The sequence below is a fragment of the Triturus cristatus genome, chromosome 7 (assembly GCF_964204655.1).
Source record: "Triturus cristatus chromosome 7, aTriCri1.1, whole genome shotgun sequence".
NCBI classification, from domain to species: domain Eukaryota; kingdom Metazoa; phylum Chordata; class Amphibia; order Caudata; family Salamandridae; genus Triturus; species Triturus cristatus.
The window spans coordinates 1,777,609,950-1,777,633,764 of NC_140590.1; the positions used below are offsets into that span (position 1 = coordinate 1,777,609,950).

The 23,815-nt window shown below is 43.7% G+C and overlaps 1 protein-coding gene across 1 annotated transcript in view; it reads left to right on the forward strand.

The window, feature by feature from the left end:
• Positions 1-23,815, forward strand: part of LOC146813084 (uncharacterized) — a 122,203-nt gene that overhangs the window by 74,092 nt on the left and 24,296 nt on the right. Inside the window, exons 6-7 of the mRNA XM_085620069.1 lie at positions 13,680-13,772; positions 16,454-16,513. Of these exons, the coding sequence (XP_085476195.1) occupies positions 13,680-13,772; positions 16,454-16,513 (153 nt within the window). The remainder of the gene's footprint in view (positions 1-13,679; positions 13,773-16,453; positions 16,514-23,815) is intronic.

A 23,815-nucleotide genomic window follows, 5' to 3' on the forward strand; every position in this document is an offset into this window, starting at 1 on the left:
TTTGGGTGGCCCCGGACGCCGGCTTGGTGGCCCTGTCTTTACCCATGGCGGGGGCGGCGTTCAGCGAAGCCGGGCAATAGGATGAAGACCCCCCCGCGGGATGAGGACGAGTGCCCGGGCTGAAGCGGAAGCAGAAGGAGGAACGGCCGGGGGGTCTCGCAGTGAGAAGTGGAGGGGCACCGCCCGCCCCAGCGGTCAAGCCCCAGTGGGACTCCCAGCGGGACAGCCGATCTGACCCCCGGCCACAGTCTCGCCCGTTGCCCTCCGCCGACAAGGTGAGGGCCAAGGTCCCGGGCCCTTAGAGATTCCCCCGAGTGCCCCGCAGCTGAGAACCTCCAGGCCTCGACTCCTGCGCACAGTCCACCTCTCCGGGTCTGCGCCTCACCGGTATGGTCCCCCCACAGCCCCAGGGGGGGGCAAGTCGTCACTCGGCGGGTCTCTTCGTCCGGGGCCCAAAGCGATGGGAGGGGGGGGGGAAGGAACGGCACACACGCCCCCCCGACCGCCGATGTGCGGCCCGAGTCAAGAAGGGCGCCTCTGCGCCCGGAATCCAGCAAGCGACCTCGGGCCCGTAGGACCAGTGCAGCACTGCAGCCAGGGGGAAGACGGAGAGGGGGGGGAGCTGGGGGCCCGAGCCCCCGGCTGCCGATGTACAGCCCGATGGGGGGGGGTCTCCCCTCCGCGCCCGGTCTCAGACGGTCCCACGCAGCTGCATTCACCGCCCGCCCCACAGCTTCAGTCCACTCAGGGGGGGGGGGCCGCAAAGGCAGGACTGCTTACTTCTTTCTGCTGTCCTCTTTTACAGGGGGTTGTCGCCCTACTCCCGGGTCTCAGCGATGTGCCAGTGGGGGAGGGCCGCACCCCCCCCGGTGCCGCCAGGACCCGCGGAAGCCTCGCGGCCGCCCTCACCTCGGCCTCTGCAGGATTCGGCCTGTGCCCCTCGTGGGCGCCGCGGGCTCAATTGTTCAGCGCGGCCGGGCCAGAGCTCCACGGCCGCCACCATCTGCTGCCGGTCAGGATCCGCGATGTCCGAGCGGGTCCCGCAATGTCCGCGGCGCCCCCGGATCAGGCCCGGGACAGCCGGGCAGCTCCCCAGGTCACCGCCACCCGGAGCGCGTCGGCCAGGGCAGTGCAGGAGGGAGTTAAAAGGATCAGCGGGGACCGGCGCAGGGAGCCTCACGGAAAGGCGTCCATGACGGGCAGGCGCCACCTAGCGCTCCCAGCCCATGTACTTCTTATGGCTTCCCTGGCACTGACAATACTTCAGAATGAACTTAAGTACTGTAGGGACATATCTACTTATGCTGATATGCCCTCACCTGTGGTTTAGTGCACATTGCCTTAGGGCTGTAATTAATGAAGGAGGGTTGACTTAACTATACCTACATGCAGTACTGACTGGCATAACACCCAGGCAGGGTGCCATGTTAGCTTTGTCGTTTTCCACCTGACAAGAGCATGCAAGCTGCAAGGGCAGTGGCATGGTCCTAGTGAGGGGGTCTCAGGGGACCCTCTTCAGCTCCTAGCCCCTAGGTACCCAGGGTACCACTTACTAGGGACTTACAGGGGGCAGAAGTACCAGTTGGTAGTATGTTTTAGGGAAGGAGCACTTGCACAGGTGACCTGGTTGGCAGGGACCCTGTGCACCACAGTCGAAACCACATCAAAACCAGGCAAAAAGTGGGGGCTAACAATGTAAAAAGAAGTACTTTCTTATACTTCTTAAGCCTACAGTCCAGCATTTTATCCTTTAGCTACAGAAATTAGGACTTACCTGCATTTCAATATTTCTCTGCTTAGCAGCCATAGCAGCTTACATGCATAAAAGGGAACAATTCCTTCGTTTTTTTCGTCCCTCTAGCTAAAGCTAGACCTCCCAGAGTTCTTCTTGCTCCGATGTGGAATCTCAGTGTGGTCCTTACCAGGCTCATGGACCCCCCCCCTCTCCACTGGCCTTTGAACCTTACATTGTTGCCCTCTCCAGTTCCTCTCTTGGAAACTAGCTTTCCTCGTAGCCATAACATCTTTCAGATGAATTAGTGAGTTGCAGGGCCTCAAGGTACGAGAACCCTTAGTTCAGGTTCACAAGGACAGGGTGGTACTCAGAACCAACCCAAATTTCCTTTCCAAACCTGTTTCCCCTTTTCACCTCAACTAACCCATAGAGCTCTGAGTCTTATCCCTTCAACTCGGTTGCAAAAAAATATCTTGAAACTCTAGATGTGAAGCAAGCTCTCATGTACTACATTGACAGTGTAGGAAATGACAATTTTTTGCATGGTGTACCCCTGAATTTTAGCTCTGTTTTTTTGCTGGCCATAGAACTCTGTGTACTGTACCCCTGCTAACAAGTAGTTAAGTGCCCATGTTCCCCCTTTTTAGGTCTCGCCTTGCTATCGCGTAAGCGATCGCAAAGCGAGACTATTGAAAGCGGGTTTGAAAAGTGCTCCCAAAAAGCGGATTGCATTGCTAGCACGCGCACAATCACGCGCATCGTGCCGCCATGCAATCCTCTTTTTGGGAGCACTTCATAGGGTCCGCTCCCCCGCCCCCGCCAAGCGCTCGCGCCACGCTCCGCTTTTTGGGAGCACTTCAAAGGGTCCGCTCCCCCGCCAAGCGCGCGCGCCATGCTCCACCAGGCTTCTCTTGTTTACTTTGGCTCTGACTTGCATGTATTTAAGTAACCCGCATGAACGCAATTGACTTCAAAGACAGCTACATCACGTCCCGTGCTTGTGCACAGTGATTCTCCCCTCAGGCGGCGGGGTTATCATGCCTCTCAAATGGTGAACACTGGCATCAGATTCAAGAACATCAGTGGCTGGTGACATAAAGTAGATGCTTGTTTAAGACAGAGATGGCCGTGGTGAGGAACGAGAGACTTCTAGCAGCCCTCCTATCCCGCCCCTACTCTTCCCATTGCATCTGCCCTGGTTCCTTCTACGACTGTCCTCCGTGCTTCAGAGCTGCAAACTCTCGCTGCAGTGCTTGTTCAGGTCGCTCCTCGTGGGAGTCCCAGCAATTCTCAGCAGGGGCACATACTTTTAATGTGAGACTACAGGCACTTCTCAGCAGGGGCGCAATACGTTTCATGCAGACTACAGACACTTCTCAGCAGGGGCGCAATACGTTTAATGCGAGACTACAGACACTTCTCAGCAGAGATGCAATATTTTTAATTGAAGAGTACCACCACTTCTAAGCAGAGATGCAATATTTTTAATTAGAGTGTACCAGCACTTCTCAGCAGAGATGCAATATTTTTAATTAGAGTGTACCAGCACTTCTCAGCAGAGATGCAATATTTTTAATTAGAGTGTTCCAGCACTTTTCAGCAGGGGTGCAGTCTTTTTTATTGGAGAGTACCAGCACAGGGGCAATAATTTTAATGGGAGGGTATCGGAATTTCTCAGTGACAGACAGGCACTCTGGGCTAGTGAATTCCATATTCAAGGTCACAGAACAACCAGGAAACACAAAGGGTTGCGCCATGTGTACTCTGCAAACAAACCCGTTGCCCAGGGGATTATTGGTCAGCCTTGCCATTTCTAATGCATATTTGGTATTTTTCCGGACAATGAATGTTCTGTTAATTTGACGCTGGTTGCGCTCTATATACAGGTCACATTCTGCATGGAATAAATGCACCGAGCAGTTTGAGTTTCAACTCGTGGAACTACTTACGCGCCTTCTTAACGAAACGCTTTAATTCCAGCAGAGTTACTTACGCCTTTATGTATTACAACTCGGACGCGCTGGCGTGCTTTGTCCTTTCGATTCGCGGTCAGTATGGCAGACTCAACCCCCCTCATTCAGTTGAGATCACGGTCCTGTTGTAACATGAAGCTTTAGCAGGCCGTCCAGCGCATTCATGTGCCCGCACCGTTCAGAGACAGGTCTGTACGTCCTCGTGACCGAGGCGCTCTCGCAGCGGCTTCACGTTTTCATTCAGATGCGTGCAGCCAGCTCTGAAGGCGCGCTTGTGCTTCTTACTACATCTTTGATCGTGTGAAATGCCCAGTGAATGAACTCAGCGTACGCATGGCGTGTCATCTTTCAGTGCTCGCAGGCAAAGTTAACGATTGGCAGCACTTCTCAATCAGAACTTTAAATTGTTTTCAAACAATATTAAACACGCATTTGCAATGCAACACGTCTCGCATTTATGCGAGTTTAAGCTATTGGCATTGTCAATGACAATGCATTTTATTTATATTTTAATAACAAACACAAAAATAAAAGGCATTGTCATTTACAATGCCAATAGCTCAAACTCTCGCAAATGCGAGACCTATTGCATTGCAAATGCTTGTTAAACATTGTAGAAATTGCTTCAAAGTAATTGGCATATTTAACGTATCTATTAGTCCCTAGTCTATGGTACATAGTGTACCTAGGGCCTCTAAGTTAAATGCTACTAGTGAACTGCAGTACTAATGGCACAACAAACATGGTTTAAGGCCTATGATTGTAGTATGACTAAAGCAGCTTTTAAACTTCAATTTGGACCTGTTCAAATAAACCTTTTTTACAGATCTAAACCTTTCTTTTACATAAATAAGTCACCCATAAAAAGGCCTTATTGTCCATAACTTTAGCTGTAGCAAGGCTCGCTGTTCCATAGGAAAACACTCTATTGCAATATTGAATTTAATAATGCTATCTCCATCTAGGAAACAACTAGAAATGTCATTATTGGACTCTTTGTAATATTTATTAAAAGCCCAAATTCATTGGTACCATACGATTTTTAATAAACATTTAGGAAAAGAGACTTTTAGAATGTTACCTTAGCCCTGCCTAAACTCTCTGGAAGCTACTTTACATGAGCCTCCAGCTGCAACCCTCTGCATGCTCAACACTAATTGAGGTGTGAAAACTGCTCCCAAAAGCAGAAGTCAAAGGCCTGGGTCTGGGGAAGTGTTTCTATTTCTTTGGCATGATGACCATTTGGGCAGTGCCCAGAAAGTTAGCTAACTTCAAAGGGTCACCCCGTCTCAGGCTGATGTCAGATTACAAAAGCACAGGCCCTTTTTTGTTCCCCCAGCCGGCCAGGCTCCAATCACAGTGGGGAGAGGACCGCCTCCAAGGAACTGGTTTGAAATTATCACAGAGGTGGGGGCTGTTCATTTCTCGGGCCTCATATCTGTGCACAAAGGTTCCCTACAAGGGGAGAAGAATTTCACTATCTTGGATATAGGCAGAGAGGGGCACTGTGGGATTGTTGACAGGAGGGTATACAAGAAATCCTGCAAAAGTGTGTGGGATTAACCCTGGGAACATCTACCCCATTGGTAAAGGAGGGGCCATGAGTCACCCCACCAACAGGAAAAAATGTGACATCCCCAGTATCCTCCTGAGAACACTTCCTAGACCTGAGGACTGTACCTGATATCTGAGAGCTGAGAAGAGCCCTGAAGGACTGGATCTCCTCTTCCTTCTTGTTATTGTTATTTTCATTTTATAAGGCGCACAGCTACCCTAAGGTTTTCTGGCACCACCAGAAAGGAGCCCAAAGAAAAAGAAAAGAATCTACATATTAAATAACCAAGTTTTTATGCCCTTCCGGAAAATTTCATAAGAAGGTTCTCTTCGGAGACCTGCCAGAAGGGAGTTCCATAAAGAAGGACCCAGGTGGGAAAAAGAGCGATCACCCATAGGCACTAGTCTCATCCTAGGAATAACAAACTGCTGATCGGAGTGTACGGGAAGGTACATAAGGGTGAACAAGAGTCATCAAGTAGGGAGGTGCCTTACCAGATTTTATCTTAAACATAAGACTCAAAGCCTTAAACTTAATGCGGCATTCGATCCTGAGCCAATGGAGATCTCGAATTGATCCTGAAATAGATGCGGTTTTGGGGATCTTACAAAGCAGCCGTGCTGCAGCATTCTGTACTAACTGCAGCTTGCGTAGCACTTCCTTAGAGGCACCCAAATACAGAATGTTACTGTAGTCCAACCTAGAGGTGATAAGCGCCTGGACCACTGTACGTTGAGCGGAAGAAGGTAACATCCATGAATTTATTTTTAGCCATCTAAGGATTGTGAAGCATGTAGAGGCTACTTTCACTGCTTGCTGCTTCATAGACAATTGGTCGTCGATTAAGACACCCAAATTTTGGATTCGATGTTTAGATTGAGGCATTGGAGCCATTTCAGCGGGATAATGTTGTGGACCTCACAAATCTTTGTAATTGCCCACAATCAACAATTTGGTTTTCTCCCATTGAGTTTTAACTGGCTGGTATACATCCAGCCCGCAATATTCCTCAAACCGACCTGAAGAAGAGAAGGTTTAGATGCCCCATCAGCAGAGAGGGAGAAGACAATCTGGGTGTCGTCAGCGTATGAAAAAAGAGACAGCCCAGCTTCCTCTGCAATAAGCGCCATAGGCCTAACATAGATGTGAAATAATTGAGGGCTAAGAATAGAGTATTCAGGAACCCCGTACAATGAATTGTGCATCTCAGAGCACGCTATTGGCGAAAAACCTGAAATGTGCGATTCATCAAGAAGTCAGCAAGCCATTTGAGTGCTCTATTGGTCACCCCCAATGATTGCAAGGCATGCACGGTATGCGAAACAGTGTCAAAAGCGGCACTTAGATGTAAAAGTATAAGTGCCACAGTGCCGCCCGCATCTACTTGTTGACGTATCATGTCTGTAACCCCAAGCAACGCGGTTTCGGTACAAAACCCCGCTCTGAAATCTGATTGGGAGCCATGAAGGAAATTCCGGGAATTCACAAAAGATGTCAGTTGAGAATTGACATGCTTTTCCAAAATTTTGGAAAACACAGGAAGAAGGGAGATGGGCCTAAAATTAAATAACTGAGTAGGGTCAGCAGAGGCCTTTTTAGGTCTCGCAAAAGGGAGCGCATGCGCTGCCTCTACGAGGTATCAAGTAATCTGTATGTGTTGGGTGAAACTCCGCCTATTGCAGGTAGTTTCTTCTGCCGCTTGCTATTTGTTGAACGTTGCCATAGCTCCTGTTAGCTTGGATTTTACAGGCTCTTGATCTGATACTGACTTCCTTTTAGTCCAGAAGCAGTGGCGCCTAACTACTGTTTTCGTCCGCTTTTGGCACTCTATTTTTGTCTCGCGCATTTCTGCCTGAGGTAAACATGGCAGCGGCACAGCTGCATTGTCTAAGTGGCATGTGCGCGAGGGGCGGGCAGCGCATGATTCACTACATTTAATGTGCACGGCCGCTTTGTCTCTTGCCACCCCGAGATCTCCGATTATTTATTTTTAATAACAGTGAACATACTTTATCAGCGCCGATTCATCAGCATCAGTGCCTCTGTTTACTTTTGTGTCACGTGCTTTCTACGTTCATGTTCTCTGCGGCCTCCTGATCAGTACGGTGTTATCTAATCTTGATCGTGATACTATCGCCAGACAGTGGTCATTTACGTCTGCGGTCTCGCGACGCTGCCATGCGTACACACTAAGGTAAGGATTGCATTGCAGGAAACAGCAGCAGTCAGAACAGACTGTATTGTCTATGCACTGAGTTTTCGCGGGTGTGTGTCTGCGTATTTCTGTGTGGTTGTGTGCTGGTTGACAACTGCATGCCTCTGCGCATTTGTATGTGTGAAGGTCAATGTATTGTTAGATGTTTTTGCCACATTTCAACGGCAGTCAACAATCGGCTATTACCTGGCGAGATCAAATAACATCGGCACTTAGCAACCTGCAACGAAACCGCATCTTGTCGCCTGGTTAGACGTGGAGAAAGAAATGCCAGCAGTAATTACAATTAGTTCACTTTATAGCATTCTCTCAGTCATTACCCCAAATTCAATTAACTTTTCATTATTCCAACTTTCTGGCATTTATTTAATTAAATAAAGGCTTGCTATGAAGCAAACAAAAGAAAGGCCGTTGCGCGATGCCAAGGAAGACAGCTGCCCCATTGTTAACTATGAAGATAAAAGGAATCCACTGCCTGTTACTAGCACGGGTTCACACTTGTTCTCCTCTCCACTCGGCCTGCATATACGCTTTTACTGCTAATAACAGCGGTATTAAATGCCTGAGAGCTGGCTGCGATTGATAGCTAAATAACCCCCAGGCCCCGCACCTTTCTTACACTAGGTTGCTCTCGCAATGCTTGGAAGTTTACTCTAACCTGTCTCCAGGCGAGAACTTACAACAATTACGTTACGAATGACCGAAATAAGGGGCTGCGAGCAGTTGAAAAGCATGCTGTGTACAAACCAGGATGCCCAATCCAAGCTCGTGGTGCTCTGGGGCAAAGCGAGGGGGCATTAGGGACAGCGGTGCATGGGTGAAAGCCTCCCTGAGTACAGGCGTAGTGGAAACCAGCCCTCCAACTGCACCTTAACAATACAGGTAGGAATTATGCTCACAAGGATGCGTGGGGCGCTGTATTGCCATTAATATGGCCTTGCGGCGCTGTTATTCTGGATACCTTTAGGCCAAGGTTTCAAGATGTCTCGAACAGACAGCCATGAGTTTTCTTGCTGAGACCTAAAAACCGACTCTGAAATGGACACATTTTGGGTTCGATATTCACGTCCTTAACTTTACTAGCAATACACTCATCCATTTCCCAACTATGCCTGCCTGTAAAAACACAAGGTGCTCTAGGTCAGCGAAACAGTCCCTGTTTACAAATCATGTGTGTTACTCCTTTGTCCTGCATTTCCTAAGAGTATTTGCCTTTTTTCCAGATGTTTCAGTAGCGTTTTCATGTAACATATTACTCTTCTGTTGCTCATACTTTGAAATGAGTCACCACCACCTGTCTGAGTGAGTTCAGGCTGTGGGCGGGGGTATCAATAAAGGCGCTGATTAAGAGCGCTGATGTTGAGGGTGAAGGAAGTGCAAGTTTCACACAGTGACCGTCAGTGGGTCATAAAAGTGTGCAGACTACATGGACATCGAATTCTTGGCCTCTCGGTAAAGCTCACAAAGCGATGGTTGCATATGTGCTAATTATAATTGTGGGAGTGAGGGTCTTGCAGATGGAGGATTTCAGAAATATGTGGGGAGAAAAAGAGTGTAAATGCCACAAGACAGCTAACTTGCCGCTCGTTACTTTACTTTAATCTAATTGTAATGTAGTGCTGTTATAACTACTTGCTCAATAATAACCTCTTTTTTCTTAACTTGGTCTCCTGTTTCCCTCCCTCAGTGACTTATGCACTTACTGTAATTGCCCCTTTGTAATGATCACTGGTTGAGATATTGTTGTTTTGATATCGCTCGGCTCACTAAGGCACTAAGGGCACTGTGGTCAGGGCAAGGGGGCAGGACATGTCATTTTTGACTTTCACATTAACACGGGTGCCCGCTTTCTTTGCCACCAATACACATGAAAAGGTGAAAATGTAGCACATGCACGAACGCATTTTCACTGCCCAGCTCAACAGCACAGCAGGGACACAAGCTAAATGCTGTGGAACAACCGGTTGTGTTGCAAAATCATTCCTGTCTCCGAGCATCCCCCTCCCCCGCCAATTATCGGATTTCCTCTCATCACCATTGCAGCATTTGTGAGAAACTGGTAGATTAAGGAAAACAAGATTATGCATTGCTATAATTAAGATGCTCATTACTAACGTCTTAATTGTGGCAGTGCATAACTATAGTTTTATTTTATTTTAACTTTCACTCGTTCCATGGTCTGACAACATCACAGCCTGCAGACTTCATGTGGCGCAAATCCAAATACACGTTGGTTAATAGGTCTCGCATTTGTGAGAATTTAAGCTATTGGCATTGTAAATAACAATGCCTTTAATTTATCTGTTTTAAAAAACTAACAAATAAATAAAAGGCATTGCCATTTACAAGGCCAATAGCTGAAACCCTCTCAAATGCGAGACCTATTGCATTGCAAATGCTTGTTTAATAATGGGAGAACCATCGCATGCTTCCAAATGGATGGAACAATGGCCTCTTTTAAAGATGCATTGAGCAACTCCATGATCAGTATCAGGGAAGATTGTGCAAACTTTTGCAGCACAGTGACCGGAATGGGGTCTCTAGGGGAGCCAGATTTCAGGCTCCCCAGAATCCGCCTAAAAGAGTTAATTTCTAAGGGTGCCCAGAAATCAATTTTGACAGTATGCTCAACAGACAAATCAGCCTGAATGAGCTCAACATTAGAAGGAAGGTAGGAATTCCCAAATAGCTGTGACGTATTATTCAGTGTAGATTCCTGAAATGAGCTATAGATTTTTTCAATTTTGCTCAAAAACATATAGCAAGCTCCTCACATTGTGAAGTACTTAAATCAGGGGAAGCAGGTAAGCAATCGGAACCAGCCAGATTTTTAACAAGTTTGAATAATTGCTTGGGATTATTCTGTGCTCTAGACAGCAGCTGTCACATAATCTGTGCGCGCAATCTTGCAACGTGAATGGTAATCCCTTAAAGCTTTTTTATAGATTAATTTAGCCTCTGGAGCATATCTCTTCCTCCACAGTCTCTCTAATACTTTGCATTTGCTTTTTTCTGTTCTTAAATTATCTGTAAACCAAGGAGCAGGTGGACGGTGGTTGTTTGCCTTAATGATGGATAAAGGGAGACAAACCTCCACAGAATTAGAGATCCAACCTTGCACAGCCGCCACATCTTCGGTAAATGAAAGGCTGATAATCGGGGCAGTTTTGGATAGCATATTATTGAACACATCAGTGTTTAAATTCCCCCATTTCCTACATTTAGCTGAAAGACCAGAGACCATTGGAAGTGGATCAGAAAAATCATCTAATATTGAGAAGCCAATTAGAAAGTGATCGGACCACAAAACGGGCAGAGCTGGGGAGCAACTGGCAATATGCATTTTGGAGAAGATGGGGTCAAGTAGATGTCCGGCCTCATGAGTAGGCCCCGAGTTACAAAGCAGCATATTCACTGTGGCAAAGTCCGAAATAAGTGCAGTACTAGATACACAGGGACTCTCTTCAAAATGAAGGTTTAAATCGCCCAATATGGTAAAATTAGTTGCTTCTACGAGATTCGGTATAACTTGATCCGTGAAGGACGCAGCCCAGGCCCCTGCAGGCCCAGGTGGTCGGTAGAGTAGGATTCCAGAAAAGGTGAATTGGGGGGTTAATATAAGTCTAAAAAAGGCGGCCTCACAGCCCTGAAAGTGTAAAACATCAAATGTTCAATTTCTTGTACCCAGGACAAAGAAGTGGAATCCAAGGGTCATAAGTGTAACCTTCTATTCAAGCTACAGGGACACAACACGTTACAAGAGGCCTATTCTGCCCTGGACACTGCTGAAGCCTTCTGCTGGAGTGAGTCTTGACCTCTAAAAAATGTACTTTCGCTCCATTGGTCTGTAGCAGAAGTGTCCTTCATAAATCTGGGCCTTACTCCCTTCTCGTACTTCACTAACAGTGGTGTTGACAGCAGTGGAAAATGTCAATTGTTGGCATGCCCTTAGTCCCTAAGAAAGTATTTAGGCACAATAGTTCATCCAAAACATTGTGACATTGTCAGACCAGATATCAATAAGTACTTTTATCCTTATGAGTTCTTTTAACCTCACATAATGAGACATTAAGATGGGGGGGGGGGGGGGAGGGGGTTGAGTGTGCTTCAAAAGAAACGCCCCAGGTGCGGAGGTTTGTGGTTCCAGATGTGAAGTTGCTTGGACTGCAAGAACATTTTTCTTGAGGATGATCTCTTGATTACCTAACGCTATGCTCCCTTTGAAGCTGAGATATGAACTAGGGATTACTGGTGTCTGTCAACAGCCTAGGTCTCAAATCGGCCTAAACCCCTTACTGTCCATATTTCAACAGGGTATACATGTACTTTTATCATCTTGACCACACATGTGCATTACCTGGTTAGCTCCTCTATGAAGTACACTTCTTAAATAGGACCTAAACTAGGTCTGGGTGTATCAGAGAACAAGCCAATTCACTGTAGTCAATATTAGAGCCCGATGTTGTGAGGACGGGCAATGCAGATTCTTAAATGCCACCTTTAATTCCAGTCTGTGTCCCAGATACCTGAAACTTAAAGCAGCCCCTGGCTGTGAAAGCTTCCTATATAGGATAGCATCAGTATTTGAGGGGAGTTTTCAGGTAAAATCAGACAGGCTATACTTTTCAAATGAAATAAGAATATCCATGTTAATTGATAATGGATTGAGATAAAGTATTTCATTGTCTATGAAGAGGCATTCTAAGTATCTATGTGGATGTTGCAGAGGATACTGTCATATTAAGACGGTGTGTTTGGGATGGAGTGGAATTCCTCTTAGAGGTTAAGTTGTCTTAGTAGGAACTAGAATAATTACTGAAGCAAAATTATAATATTAAGGTTCCATGTGGGCATTTCTAGAGCTTGGAAGTAGGGTTTTTGCACTTTCATAGAGACTGATTTAATCTTTTATGTAAGCAGTAGTTCCACCTAGTTCAAGTTTTATTTTAAATTTGATATAGACCTCAGCTGAGGTAAACAAATACACAAACATAATTTTAAAACTTTTATAATGACACCCATAGCATCAGCTTTAAACATTAATAATGTCAAAACATTTCATCATAATTTTTTAAGACAGCTTTAAGATAAAACTCATTTGATATTTATATGACTAATAACAGATACATTCATCTGATGTTTTTTCCAGAGCTTAGATAGATCTTATAAAAAAGTGACGTTGTATCTGAAGCTTATAGGTCGTAATGTCAGCTTTAAATAGTTATAATTTTAAAACATTATCATCATGAACTTTAAAACAACTTTAAAAATGTATACAGTTGATAACAAGCGGATTCATCCGGTGGTGATTTGTAGAGCTTAATTAGGCTTAGTATAGAAGAAACATTATATCTGATACTCGTAGGCCTTAAATACTTCCTCCGGACTTCTACTAGGGTTGGGTTAGGGCAAACAGATAATACATGAGTTAGATCTTGCATTCCTCCCTTACACAAATCACACATCTACGTTATGTTTTCAGAATTATTCCACTTTGCTATATATACTTACAAAGGGAGGATTCCCAACCTCAGTAAAAGAATACAGTGCCAGACCCTGTTATCTAATGAGAAGTATGTGTATTTTTCTGGGGATTTACAGTCTATAGTTTTTGTATATTCTATATAGTGTTTTAATTGAAGACAATGTTCTACGTCCAGGTTGAAACTTAATGTTGGGGTCATATTCTTTAAAAAGAGCTTCAAAATTGCCGGTGTCCAAGTTTGTAAAAGTGCTACTGTGCAGTGAGACAGACTAAAAGCTATATTAAGATTCTTATTAAAAGTGTATTGTGACGAGTCTTCTCTAAAAGTTTCCAATTTTAAAATGTGCCTTAAGCAGCCAGAGTCAGCGTGTAAAAGATAATATGCCCTTCTTGATATATTTGAGATAGCCCTTGCCGTATATGCTGGATAAGGAGAGTTCGAGGCGTAATGCTGCGGCCAGGCCAGCTTGATTTACTCTTATCAGTTTCCGTAGAGAATTTCCTTCTCTTATTTTTACAAATTTCCAGGTTTCTATGGTATATACTCTAGACCATACATTAAGTGTCTATTTCCGGAAGAGGAGTAGAGCTTCAGCATTGCTCCTACATGGGCGTCTGCCTTTCGATCTATGTGATGTAGGTGTGAGTAGTCCCACCAGGATGCAGTTCCTATTCATGATTAACTATCCTTTTTGTGTTTGTTTTCTAAATAACAGATTATCCAGTTATTACTTCTGTGTTTTCGTTAAGTCAAACGCCTGAGCAAGGATCACACTACCGCAAGCTGGAGCATAAAAGAAAAAACACAGGTAACTTTGTAATACTAGCATTGCCTGTTTCATAAAGAACACGTGGCTAAAGTGCACCATGTGCCTAAAATAGTTGTTGCTGTTATTGCTCATCTCATTGATGCTTAGCATTTCATGCCACCAAGGTTGAGAAAAAATTAAGAGAACCCTCCGAGTATTAGATCATGGGACTTGCAAGTCACTCACATGCGGGTGGAACCAATACATAGCAAATGGAGTCAGGTTAACTGGGTGGCAAAAATGATGTTTTTGCCGCTTTGTAAACGTGGTGGACACGTGATGAGCTGGCTGGTCCTGCTCCTACCAGAAGGTCTCTAAAATATTAATTATTCTTTTCTGCATCCACCGTGGAAAAATCAATATGCCGTTGGGCAAAACATGTGATCAATCAGTAGTGTGAAAGTACATCTCTATTGCTGTACACATACCCTAACCTTCAGAAATGAAACAAACTCAACATCTGGGGAAATGGAGGGATGGAACAATGACTCAATGATGTTAAAACCCAGGGATTACCAGGCTGATTTCAAAGCCCTAGAGGACATATGATTTTCCTTGTCGAAGGCAAGTGGTTAGGCGATCCATGGATCCCAGTTGTGTAATGCAAGTCTTGCATCCACAGGCCAGATTAGTCAGCTAAGTATCCTTATTTCATCTCCAGTTTTGTCTCTCGAGCAACGCAAAGGTGGTGGTGCTATAGCTACACCTCTCAATGCTTTTTCTGAGAAGTATAATGTAAGCTAATTTTGTAAAATACCCTCTTGAGTACTGTGTGTAGCCAGGTAAAATGACCATCTGGCTGTGGGGGCCTTTTGACCCTTGTCCCGCATCCCTACTTTCCCTTTGTGTAGCCAGTATCTTCACCCCTTGTGAGGCTTTTCCATTATCTATGCAGCGTGTAGGCTGAACATCCCCTGAGTCCACTGGAAGGTGGTTCTGTTTAAAGGGGGAGCAAAGCACACAAAAGAATTCTGAATTAGGATGGTTGAATGGAGGTGCTCCTATCCTCTTCACTGTTTATCCTCATCTGTACTTCCTCTCTGGCTTTAAACAGTCCAGTTATTTAGATTTCAGCTATTTAGACTGGGCCAGTCTACTCCCACGTGATGTCATTGTATTTGTTTGCAAAGTGCAGTAAGGGAAGCTTGTATTTTGTCATTGGTTGCACACGATGGGTGTTGCAGGTAAGAGATAAAATGAGCAGACTCTACTCATGCATTGTGCTGATGCCCAATTGTTGTTCCAGGAACATTGTTGTTGACAGCACAAGTAACTTCAAACAAACCCTTAGAGGGTATCACAAATTTCCCCCCAAAAATATGTGAGCAAGCAGGAGAGTTTGCAGTCAATTGAGAGGGATTTGAGGTCAGCTTACTTGAATTTTTCAGAGGCTGTGATTCTGGATTTGGCTAGGGTCATAAATTTCAGGCCTGGTCACAGTGTGTGAGGCAATCCTGCAGTTTGCTTCTGACACAGAATTAAGACCTGGGGGCAGGTTTGCAGGCGACGTGGGATTACAACCCATGTGCAAATTGTACACATCAGAGTTTTTTGCCCAGTTATATTTGCCACAAATGGACCACATGCCAATTGCAGAGATGGATTGTGGTCTGACATAAGCTACTAGACTGTTAATTGCCATTCTGCCATGCACAAAGGAACAGAGCACTTGATAAATACTAAGCCCCACATAGTCACTATAGAGTGTCCCAGAAAGTGCAACATTTACAGTTCAACAGGAATCTAGAACCAAGTATTTCACTTTGTTTGCTGTATTACGCTCCATTTTACCTTTTCCAATTGTAATGACAATGACAGTGAAGAACTATGCTTGTATTGTTATGATGTACTAAAGTGGTAAATAAAGTTTAAAAAAAAACCTTATAAAAAAAAAAGTATTTCACTTTGTAAAAAACACTATGGACAGCATGTATATTGCAGGTCCCGGGGCAGGAACGTTTGCGTCTCATATCTTAGTGCAGCTCAGATATCTTCCTCCTTGTTCTCATTTCTCATTGACTCTATGTAACATTTTTATTTCTTTTTTTGTACTCATTATTTTTTGTGCAGTGACAAAAATGGGGCTCAGAAACAATCTGTACAGTTGGTAGTCATCTGAAAAATGTTAGCTGCTTTCTACATAGTCTGAAAGCTTTGATTTGTTGTGGATATTCATAGTAGCGTGTTGTGTCAAGAGCCTGCAGTAAAAGTTGCAATAATAGCATGCACACAAACCTTTGACATCACATGATAAATGCTATTTATGAGTCAGCAGGCAATTCTTCTATGGTGGATGTACTTAATCTGTATGAGATTTCTTCTGTGTGTCTCTGCTGGAGAGCAGGTGATGCAGCTGTCTTTTCTTTTAAAGCCTGGAGTACTTCTCTGATTAAAATGTATTTATTCTGCTGAACTGAGCTCTAGATCCTCAGACCAGAAAAGGGAAGGCTAGAACAAAGAAAACCATGGGCCATAGTCACCTTATACGTTTTGCAATCAAATAATAAAAGCAAACATACCTCGTGTAAATATCACAAGCCATTAAACAAATAATGAAAAATAAATGAAACAACCATTCTGCTTGTAAGAATTGTGGGTGATTTGGTGTACTCGCATAGTATACAATGCACAATTGCTTGCACATTTATCAAAGCTGATCTTGTTCTCTTGTCTCTTGTCAGTTTTTCAACATAAGGAAAAGCCACGCTATTATCAGGATCTCAAGAAAAAAGCTGCCAAAGGTGAGTTAGATCTACTAGTTAAAGGATCGACATTTCTAAAGATTTCCTCATATTTTTGCTAGTAATTTATCTGCCTCAAAATTGCAAAATAAATATATTTGCTGATTACATTAGGGGAGTATTAAATCCAACAAGCAAGAATGTTGGCTTGAAAAGCTTTAATTAAAGCAGCACGGCAGACTTCCTCCCAGCTCCAGACTCCTACAACAACTGAGTCTTTTACTGGAATACTACATCATTAGTTCTACACTAGAACATAGAACATCACCTGAAAGTAAACACAGCGCATGCCACTAATAAAGAGATATTACACTCAAATAAGCACAATGTAAGTTACAACACATCCCCCTCCTTTGAACAAAACAAACACAAAGGAAACCTAAAACAAATAAAATAAAATAACTAAAATAAATGTAAAAGGATAAAATAAACAAAACACAATGCAAGCAACTAAATATAGTCATTCAATTTTTTAGGAAAATATTTTACACGGCTAGATGTTCTGACCTTAAGACCAACAGGATTCTTTTCACCCACATTGTTAGATTCACAAGAAACCCCAACATTGTACTCATTATCACGAAGCGTGTCACCAGAAACCTGATGGGAAAAATTCCTGCTTACGCTGGGAGGACACTTTGCAGCTCTTCTGACATTCCAAACCTTCCCATCTTGGTTAGCTACAGAATTCTTAAAGACTCTTTTAATTTGTATAGCTTTCCCAAATTTACTAGACCCCTTGCAAAGAATACCAGGTTTCTTGATCCTAACCCAATCACCCACTATAAATGATGGTGTTTGAGTTTTCCACTTTTTATCAAACCACGCACAAGTCTTTCCTTGTTTGTTCATTACTTTCAAAGAAATGTCATCAACACAAACATTGTTTGAGTCTAGTTTCGTGCACTTCTCTCTAAACCACCACGGACAGATCTTTGATGCTGGCTCCCTTCCTTTCAACACTTTGAACGGACTAACCTCTGTAGTGGTATGAGGAGTGATTCTGTAAAGCCATAATTTTTCTCTAACTCTGTTTAACCAATCTTCCCCAAACCTTACTGAATCAACCACAAACTCCTTCAAAACTCTGTTGAACCTTTCAACTTGTCCATTTTCATGCGGCCCATGAAGAGACGTGAAAATATGCTTTATACCACACTCACCAACAAAATTCCTCATCTCAGAAGACTTAAACTGCACTCCGTTGTCTGTGACAAGATAAGAAGGGCAACCTTCACGTGCAAACGTTTCCTTTAAGAAATTTACCACAATTTCTGTTGTTATTCTATTCACAAACTTTACCTCTGGCCATTTAGAATGGTAATCCACCAACACCAAAGCAAACCTGCATTTTTCAGGAAGCATATTAAAAGGACCTGAAATATCGAAAGCTAACCTTTGCCAAGGTACCTTTGGCCATTCCACCATTCTTAAAGGTGGAGTCCTAACGCTCAACATTCTTTCACTAGACACACAAAACTCGCATTCTCTGACTATGCCATCAATAAATCTGTCAATGCCTGGCCACCAAAAGAAATTCCTTACCAGACGTTTCATTGAGGAAATTCCAGGATGTGTTTTGTGTGCAATTTTAAGGATAACATCCTTTTTATCTGTATCTTTTATGGCCTTTCTTCGGAAGGCCGAATAAAGAAAGTTTTGATTTGATTTGAGGATAACATCCCGCATCCCCTTAGGAGGAATACATTTTGAATTCTTGAAAATAAAGTCTCCTTCCACATCAAGTTCATCTGCAACCTTGAAAAAAGACAATGCATAGAACATCACCTGAAAGTAAACACAGCGCATGCCACTAATAAAGAGATATTACACTCAAATAAGCACAATGTAAGTTACAACAGGGAGCAAATGAGATTATTGTTCATGCTCAGTCATAGCCCACTCGCATCTAGAAACCAGTAATACTTGTTTTGTAGGAGAACTCTTGTCAATTTTCATAAATTATGCACACTTTACCTCTGCAGATATTACGACTGAAGGACGCAAAGGAATAACATTTTTGTCTAGACGCCTGATCTCAATGTCAACCTGACACACCTGCTGTATTGCCATGATATCTGAGCCTTTGGGTCCCACATTTCTAAAATCTGACTACAAATGTATTCACTTCATCAAAGACACACTATTTTGGATGAAAAAAGAAAAACAGTAACATTAAAAGTGCAACAAAACTAACTTCAATTAAACTCAGATCAACAAGCTAAAGCGGAAGTTTCAAAAATGACCCAGTGTCCCACCACATGCCTCCTGCACTCTTTTTGTACCATTGAAAAGGTCCTACATACTTACGACTTTTCCTGGAACTCAAGCATTCAATGAAGATCACAGCTGAAACATCATGATCCACTCCTCTTCTTGCTCTTGTACACACAATGTAACACCTCGAGTGTCTCAACTTTTGTGTATTACCCTGCCCACAAACAATTGGCGTGGTTCTGGCCCAAAAAACATGTTTCCAGAATTCACCTCATAACCGTCATTGCTGCAACTGCTTGCTCTCTACTCTGCTGTCTTCCTACCCTCTTTCAGTTCAAGGTCTTCCACACAGCCTCCATCACTGCCACAAATGTAATTTCTAGTCTTTAAAAAACAATCATTACAGCCAGAGCACACCCAGGTGATGTTGTCCACTCAACAAAAGATCATGTCCCTTCAATCACAAATCATAAGCGGCCAGATGTACGACCATGACAATTTGCGACTCGCAAATTGCGATCGATTGCGAGCTGCAATTTGCGAGTCACAAAATGCTATGTACAACAGTGTCTGAGACACTGATTGCGATTCCCAATGGGGTCACAAATTGCGTGCCTTATGAATATTCATGAGGCAATTCGCAATTTGCCACCTCATAAAGAATGGCTGGCCCTCCCAGGGATGGTGGCCTGCTGGGCTCAGCAGACCTCCATGTCTGGGGCTGCTTTTAAATAAAGCAGTTTGAAACAAAAAATGCAGCCCGTTTTCCTTAAAGGAAAATTGGATGCATTTAAGAAATAAAAAAATGAAACATTTTAGTTTCATTTTTAAGGGCCTGGAACCACTGCCTGCTCCTATTCCCTGTCTCATTTGCGAGTGCATTACCACCCTCTTGAAGAGGGCAGAAAATTGCAAGTGTTTTGCGACTGCAATTGTAGTCACAAAACATTCATACATGGGGTAGAGAGTCGCTATTAGGAAGGGATGCCCTTGAAACGTACTAATAGCGAGTCGCAAAAAAATTGTGACTCGCTAAATAGGAATTGTACATGGCTGTATTCGTTTTTGCATGCGCAAACGGGTCTCTAACCCGTTTGCTCATGCAATTTAGGGTTGTACATCTGGCCCAAAGAGTTCAAGGAAATTATCATTGACCCAGACTATGCCAGTCCAGCTCCTCGTTTCTTAAAGCACCAGTGGTCACCCTCGGAGAAATTCTTTGCCTGTATTAATGATGTTTTCAACTTCAGAAATATTTTTCAGAACCTTGAACAAGCCTTAGAGCATTTATGCACATCTCATACTTTGGTAAGTCAAGTAAATCAGCTCAGGAATTCTTTATCACTTAATCAGCCCCCATACGCAGATGCCCGCCAACATTTAAAGAATGTCCTCTAATGTCCACCACATAAAATGAAAGCTTGTTTTGCAGACTGACCGACGCAAAAACAGGGTGATGAGATTTCTAATTGGGTCACCAGGAGGTATCCCTTTGTTGTCCTTCTTTTTCTGCTATGTCCCTTACCACTTGGGCAATAAAGATAATTACTCAAACAGTTTGGGTTCAAAAGAGGACTAGAACCCCACAAAACTGAGTCGTTACTTCAAACATTGAGATTGTTTATGAAATAAAGTAGATAAAGGATATTAAGGCTTTTTTATTGGTTAGGAAAAAAGACCAAAGGCGAGTTATAGAATTGCGTTCTCCCCTGACTGTTGGATTGGATCATTGACTGTGTGCAAGAAGCAGGAAGGAGACTGAGCACGGTTAGATATATAAAAAAATTATAAGCAACTAGGAAAATTGACAGCACAGAAATTAGATTGCTGCACATTTAAAACTCAACCAAGACTGAATTAATTCTGTCCAAAACCAAACCTAACAACATCATGGATTGTGATTGGTTCTTACCTGCCCTTACCAATTGACAATATGATTTAACTTCTACATTGACTCCCAGCTATCTTTGGAAAACTGTCATAACTTTAAAAAAAACTCAGATTGGTTATTATCGACTCCATATTTTCGATAAATGAAAGCTCTAATATCAAGACTGAAACCTTTAAGCAACGATACAAACATTGATTCTCTCACATATCTATGATGGTCACTGTCAGAAATCGACATTTTTTGCATGGTCGCCCCAGATTGTTCATTTTTGATAAACCCTATTATTTTTATTGTCTTTAGAACTCTGTGCACTTTACCCCTGCTAACCAGTAGTTAACTGCCTGTGAGCAAACATGCTTGAGTTGGCATATTCTTAATTGGTATATTGAACTTACCTATAAGTCAATAGTATATGGTACAAGTTGTACCCAGGGTGTGGAAGTTAAATGTCACTAGTGGACTGCAGCCCCAGTTATACTGCCCATTACAGTGGCAGGGCAAACATAGCTGCAGGTGTACCATTGTAGCATGACTGCTGTGGTTTTAAACCTGCAACCCAACCTGGCATAAAAACATTTTCACAGGAGAAAAGCTCCCTTCTAAATATCTGTAAGTGACCCATATGGAAGCCATGTAGCCCACAACATAGGGTGCATGATATTTAAAAAGGGGACATGTACCAAAGTAATATTACCTTGTCCCTCTAGTGACAAGGCCCAGGAAGCTATTTTCACTGCGGCATACCTTGCTGGCCTATATAGATAGATTAACATACCAATATTGTATCTCAGGGATGGGAGCAGCTAGAAAATAATGTAAACAGCTATTAATTTCAATTCAATGGTAAAGTCAGATTATTAATAAGTTTTAAGGAAAAGTAACTTTCAGGGCATTACTCTTTCCCTTCTTAAAATGACAGAAGTTTAAATAACATAAGCCTCTGGCAGTTCTAAGCCTATGCTCAAGCCTTCAAAAAGGTGGGAAATGCCTCCCTGAAGAAACCAGTAGACTCAACTAAATAGGCAGCGATGACTCAACTTCAACAGCATTTGCAGGATGGGGGCTACGGGCCTCCTTTGGACACCAAAGTATCAAATCCTGCTTGACATGTAACACTTGGGGCACACTTGAAAGGGAGATAACATGATGCCAAGAGAATTCCTGTTGGATTTCTTCTCTGTTATGTTATGTTAAAAGTATTTATTAAGCGCATGTACACAAAGCGGTGTCATGGCGCTAAGAGCAAAGGGAACGCTGCATTGACGGGACAATTACCTTACTGATATGCTTGGGAAAACAGCTAGGTCTTAAGCTTTTTCCTGAACTGAGCATAGGGGGTCGCCAACCTCACTTCCACAGGAAACGAGTTCCACAATTGCGGGGCCAGGACTGCAAATCTGAGCCCTCCATGCTTTTTGCGTTTGAATGGTAGAGTGGTCAATAGGTTTAGATTGGAAGAACGCAGTTCGCGGGAAGGGATATAGTGCTGAATTCTTAAAAAAATAAAAGCTGGGCCATTCCCGGCAAGGGCTTTAAAGATGGTACATCCCAGCTTAAAGGCGCAGCTCTTGGCCACTGGAAGCCAATGTAGACTCTTCATCAAAGGTTTGATATGATGTTGGCTGGGCTGACGGGCGATTAACCTGGCTGCGTGGTTTTGCACCAACTGCAAACGGTGTAATTGATATGCTGGAATACCAACATATAATGAGTTGGCGTAATCAATACGCGAGATTACCAAGTCTAGAACGACCAAAGTCAAAGCCTCAGTGGTCAAGAATCTACTGATCTTCCGGATTCTGCGCAGGTGGAAAAAGCAGACGGAGACCACAGTGCCAATCTGGGCTTTCATGGACAGATCGCTACTCATCACAGTCCCAAGCTTTAACGGAGCCTGCTGGAAGTGGGGAGCTACCCAGAGATGGAGGCCAAAAATTAGAGTTCCACGGGTTAGCTGGTCCACCTGTCAAAATGAGCTCAGTTTTATCAGGATTCAATTTCAGTCGATTGTCATTCATCCAATCACTGATAGAGCTCAAGGTAGACTGGAAATTAGACACTGAAGAAATGGAAGATTTGATATCAAACACCAGCTGCAGATCGTCAGCATTGTTAAAAGTTTCAACCATTCTTTAACGTAGTGACCAGATCAAAGGTAATAGGTACTAATTAAAAAGAAGGGGCGACAGGAAAGACCCCTGAGGTACCCCACAGGTCAGTTTCATTTTTTTGGATGAGAAATTGGCAAGGCGGACTGCTTGAAATCGGTTGCTGATGAAGGAGGAAATCCACTTCAGCGCCAGACCCCGGATCCCAGCATTGCTGACACGGTCAATCAGGAGACCGTGATCGACTGTGTCAAAAGCAGCTGATAAATCAAGGAGCACCAAGGCCGGGGTGAGGCTCCTGAAGGACCCTGCTTTTGTCTTATCAGACTTCTGTCTCTCCGTTTATTTTGGGTGCAGTGTCTACTTCAAACTGGATTTTATTGTTAGATGTGGAAGGCCACAAGGATTACCAGAGAATACTCCCCAGCCCTCAGAGCCCAAGTTAAGTGTGAACGAAGACTTTCACTATCTTGGATTTGGGACATTCCATGTTGGGCCTGTTTTCAGTGAGGTAAACAAGAACTACTGGAAAAGTAGAGTCTGGGAACATTTACCCTTTTGGCTAGGAAGGACTAATCCTCACACACTAGCTAGTGCCAGGCATAAATGTGTCATCTCCAGGCACCCACTTCAGAACACTGTCTGGACCTGGGAAGATCAAAAGAGGATTGGAACTGCTGTCTGTATCCTGGAATGGGCTCTGAATGACTCGCCTGCTCCCTGTTTTTCTCAGGACAAATTAGTAGACTCCAGGAGTGAGGGAGGCAAGCTGCAAGAGGCCTTTTCCTGGAAATACCCAGCTGAGCAGGGGCAGCTGGACTCTGCTATTGGTGTCTGTGTTACACCCTGTGAGTCTCTCAGTGTCTCACCTGAGTTACTGGAGGCCTTAGAAGTGTTCTCCTGTGGTTGGTTGGGACTTAAAAGACTAATTCAGAAGGTAAAACCTTTGACCAGGACAAACCTGGTGGTATGTCTGACCCTTACTCCATCGCAGGTGGCTTGACATCTCGCTCAGGAACTTTGCCTTCCACAACAATTGACTATCATTAGCGCTTGTTCTTTTTGGTGCTATTTTTGCTTAAAATG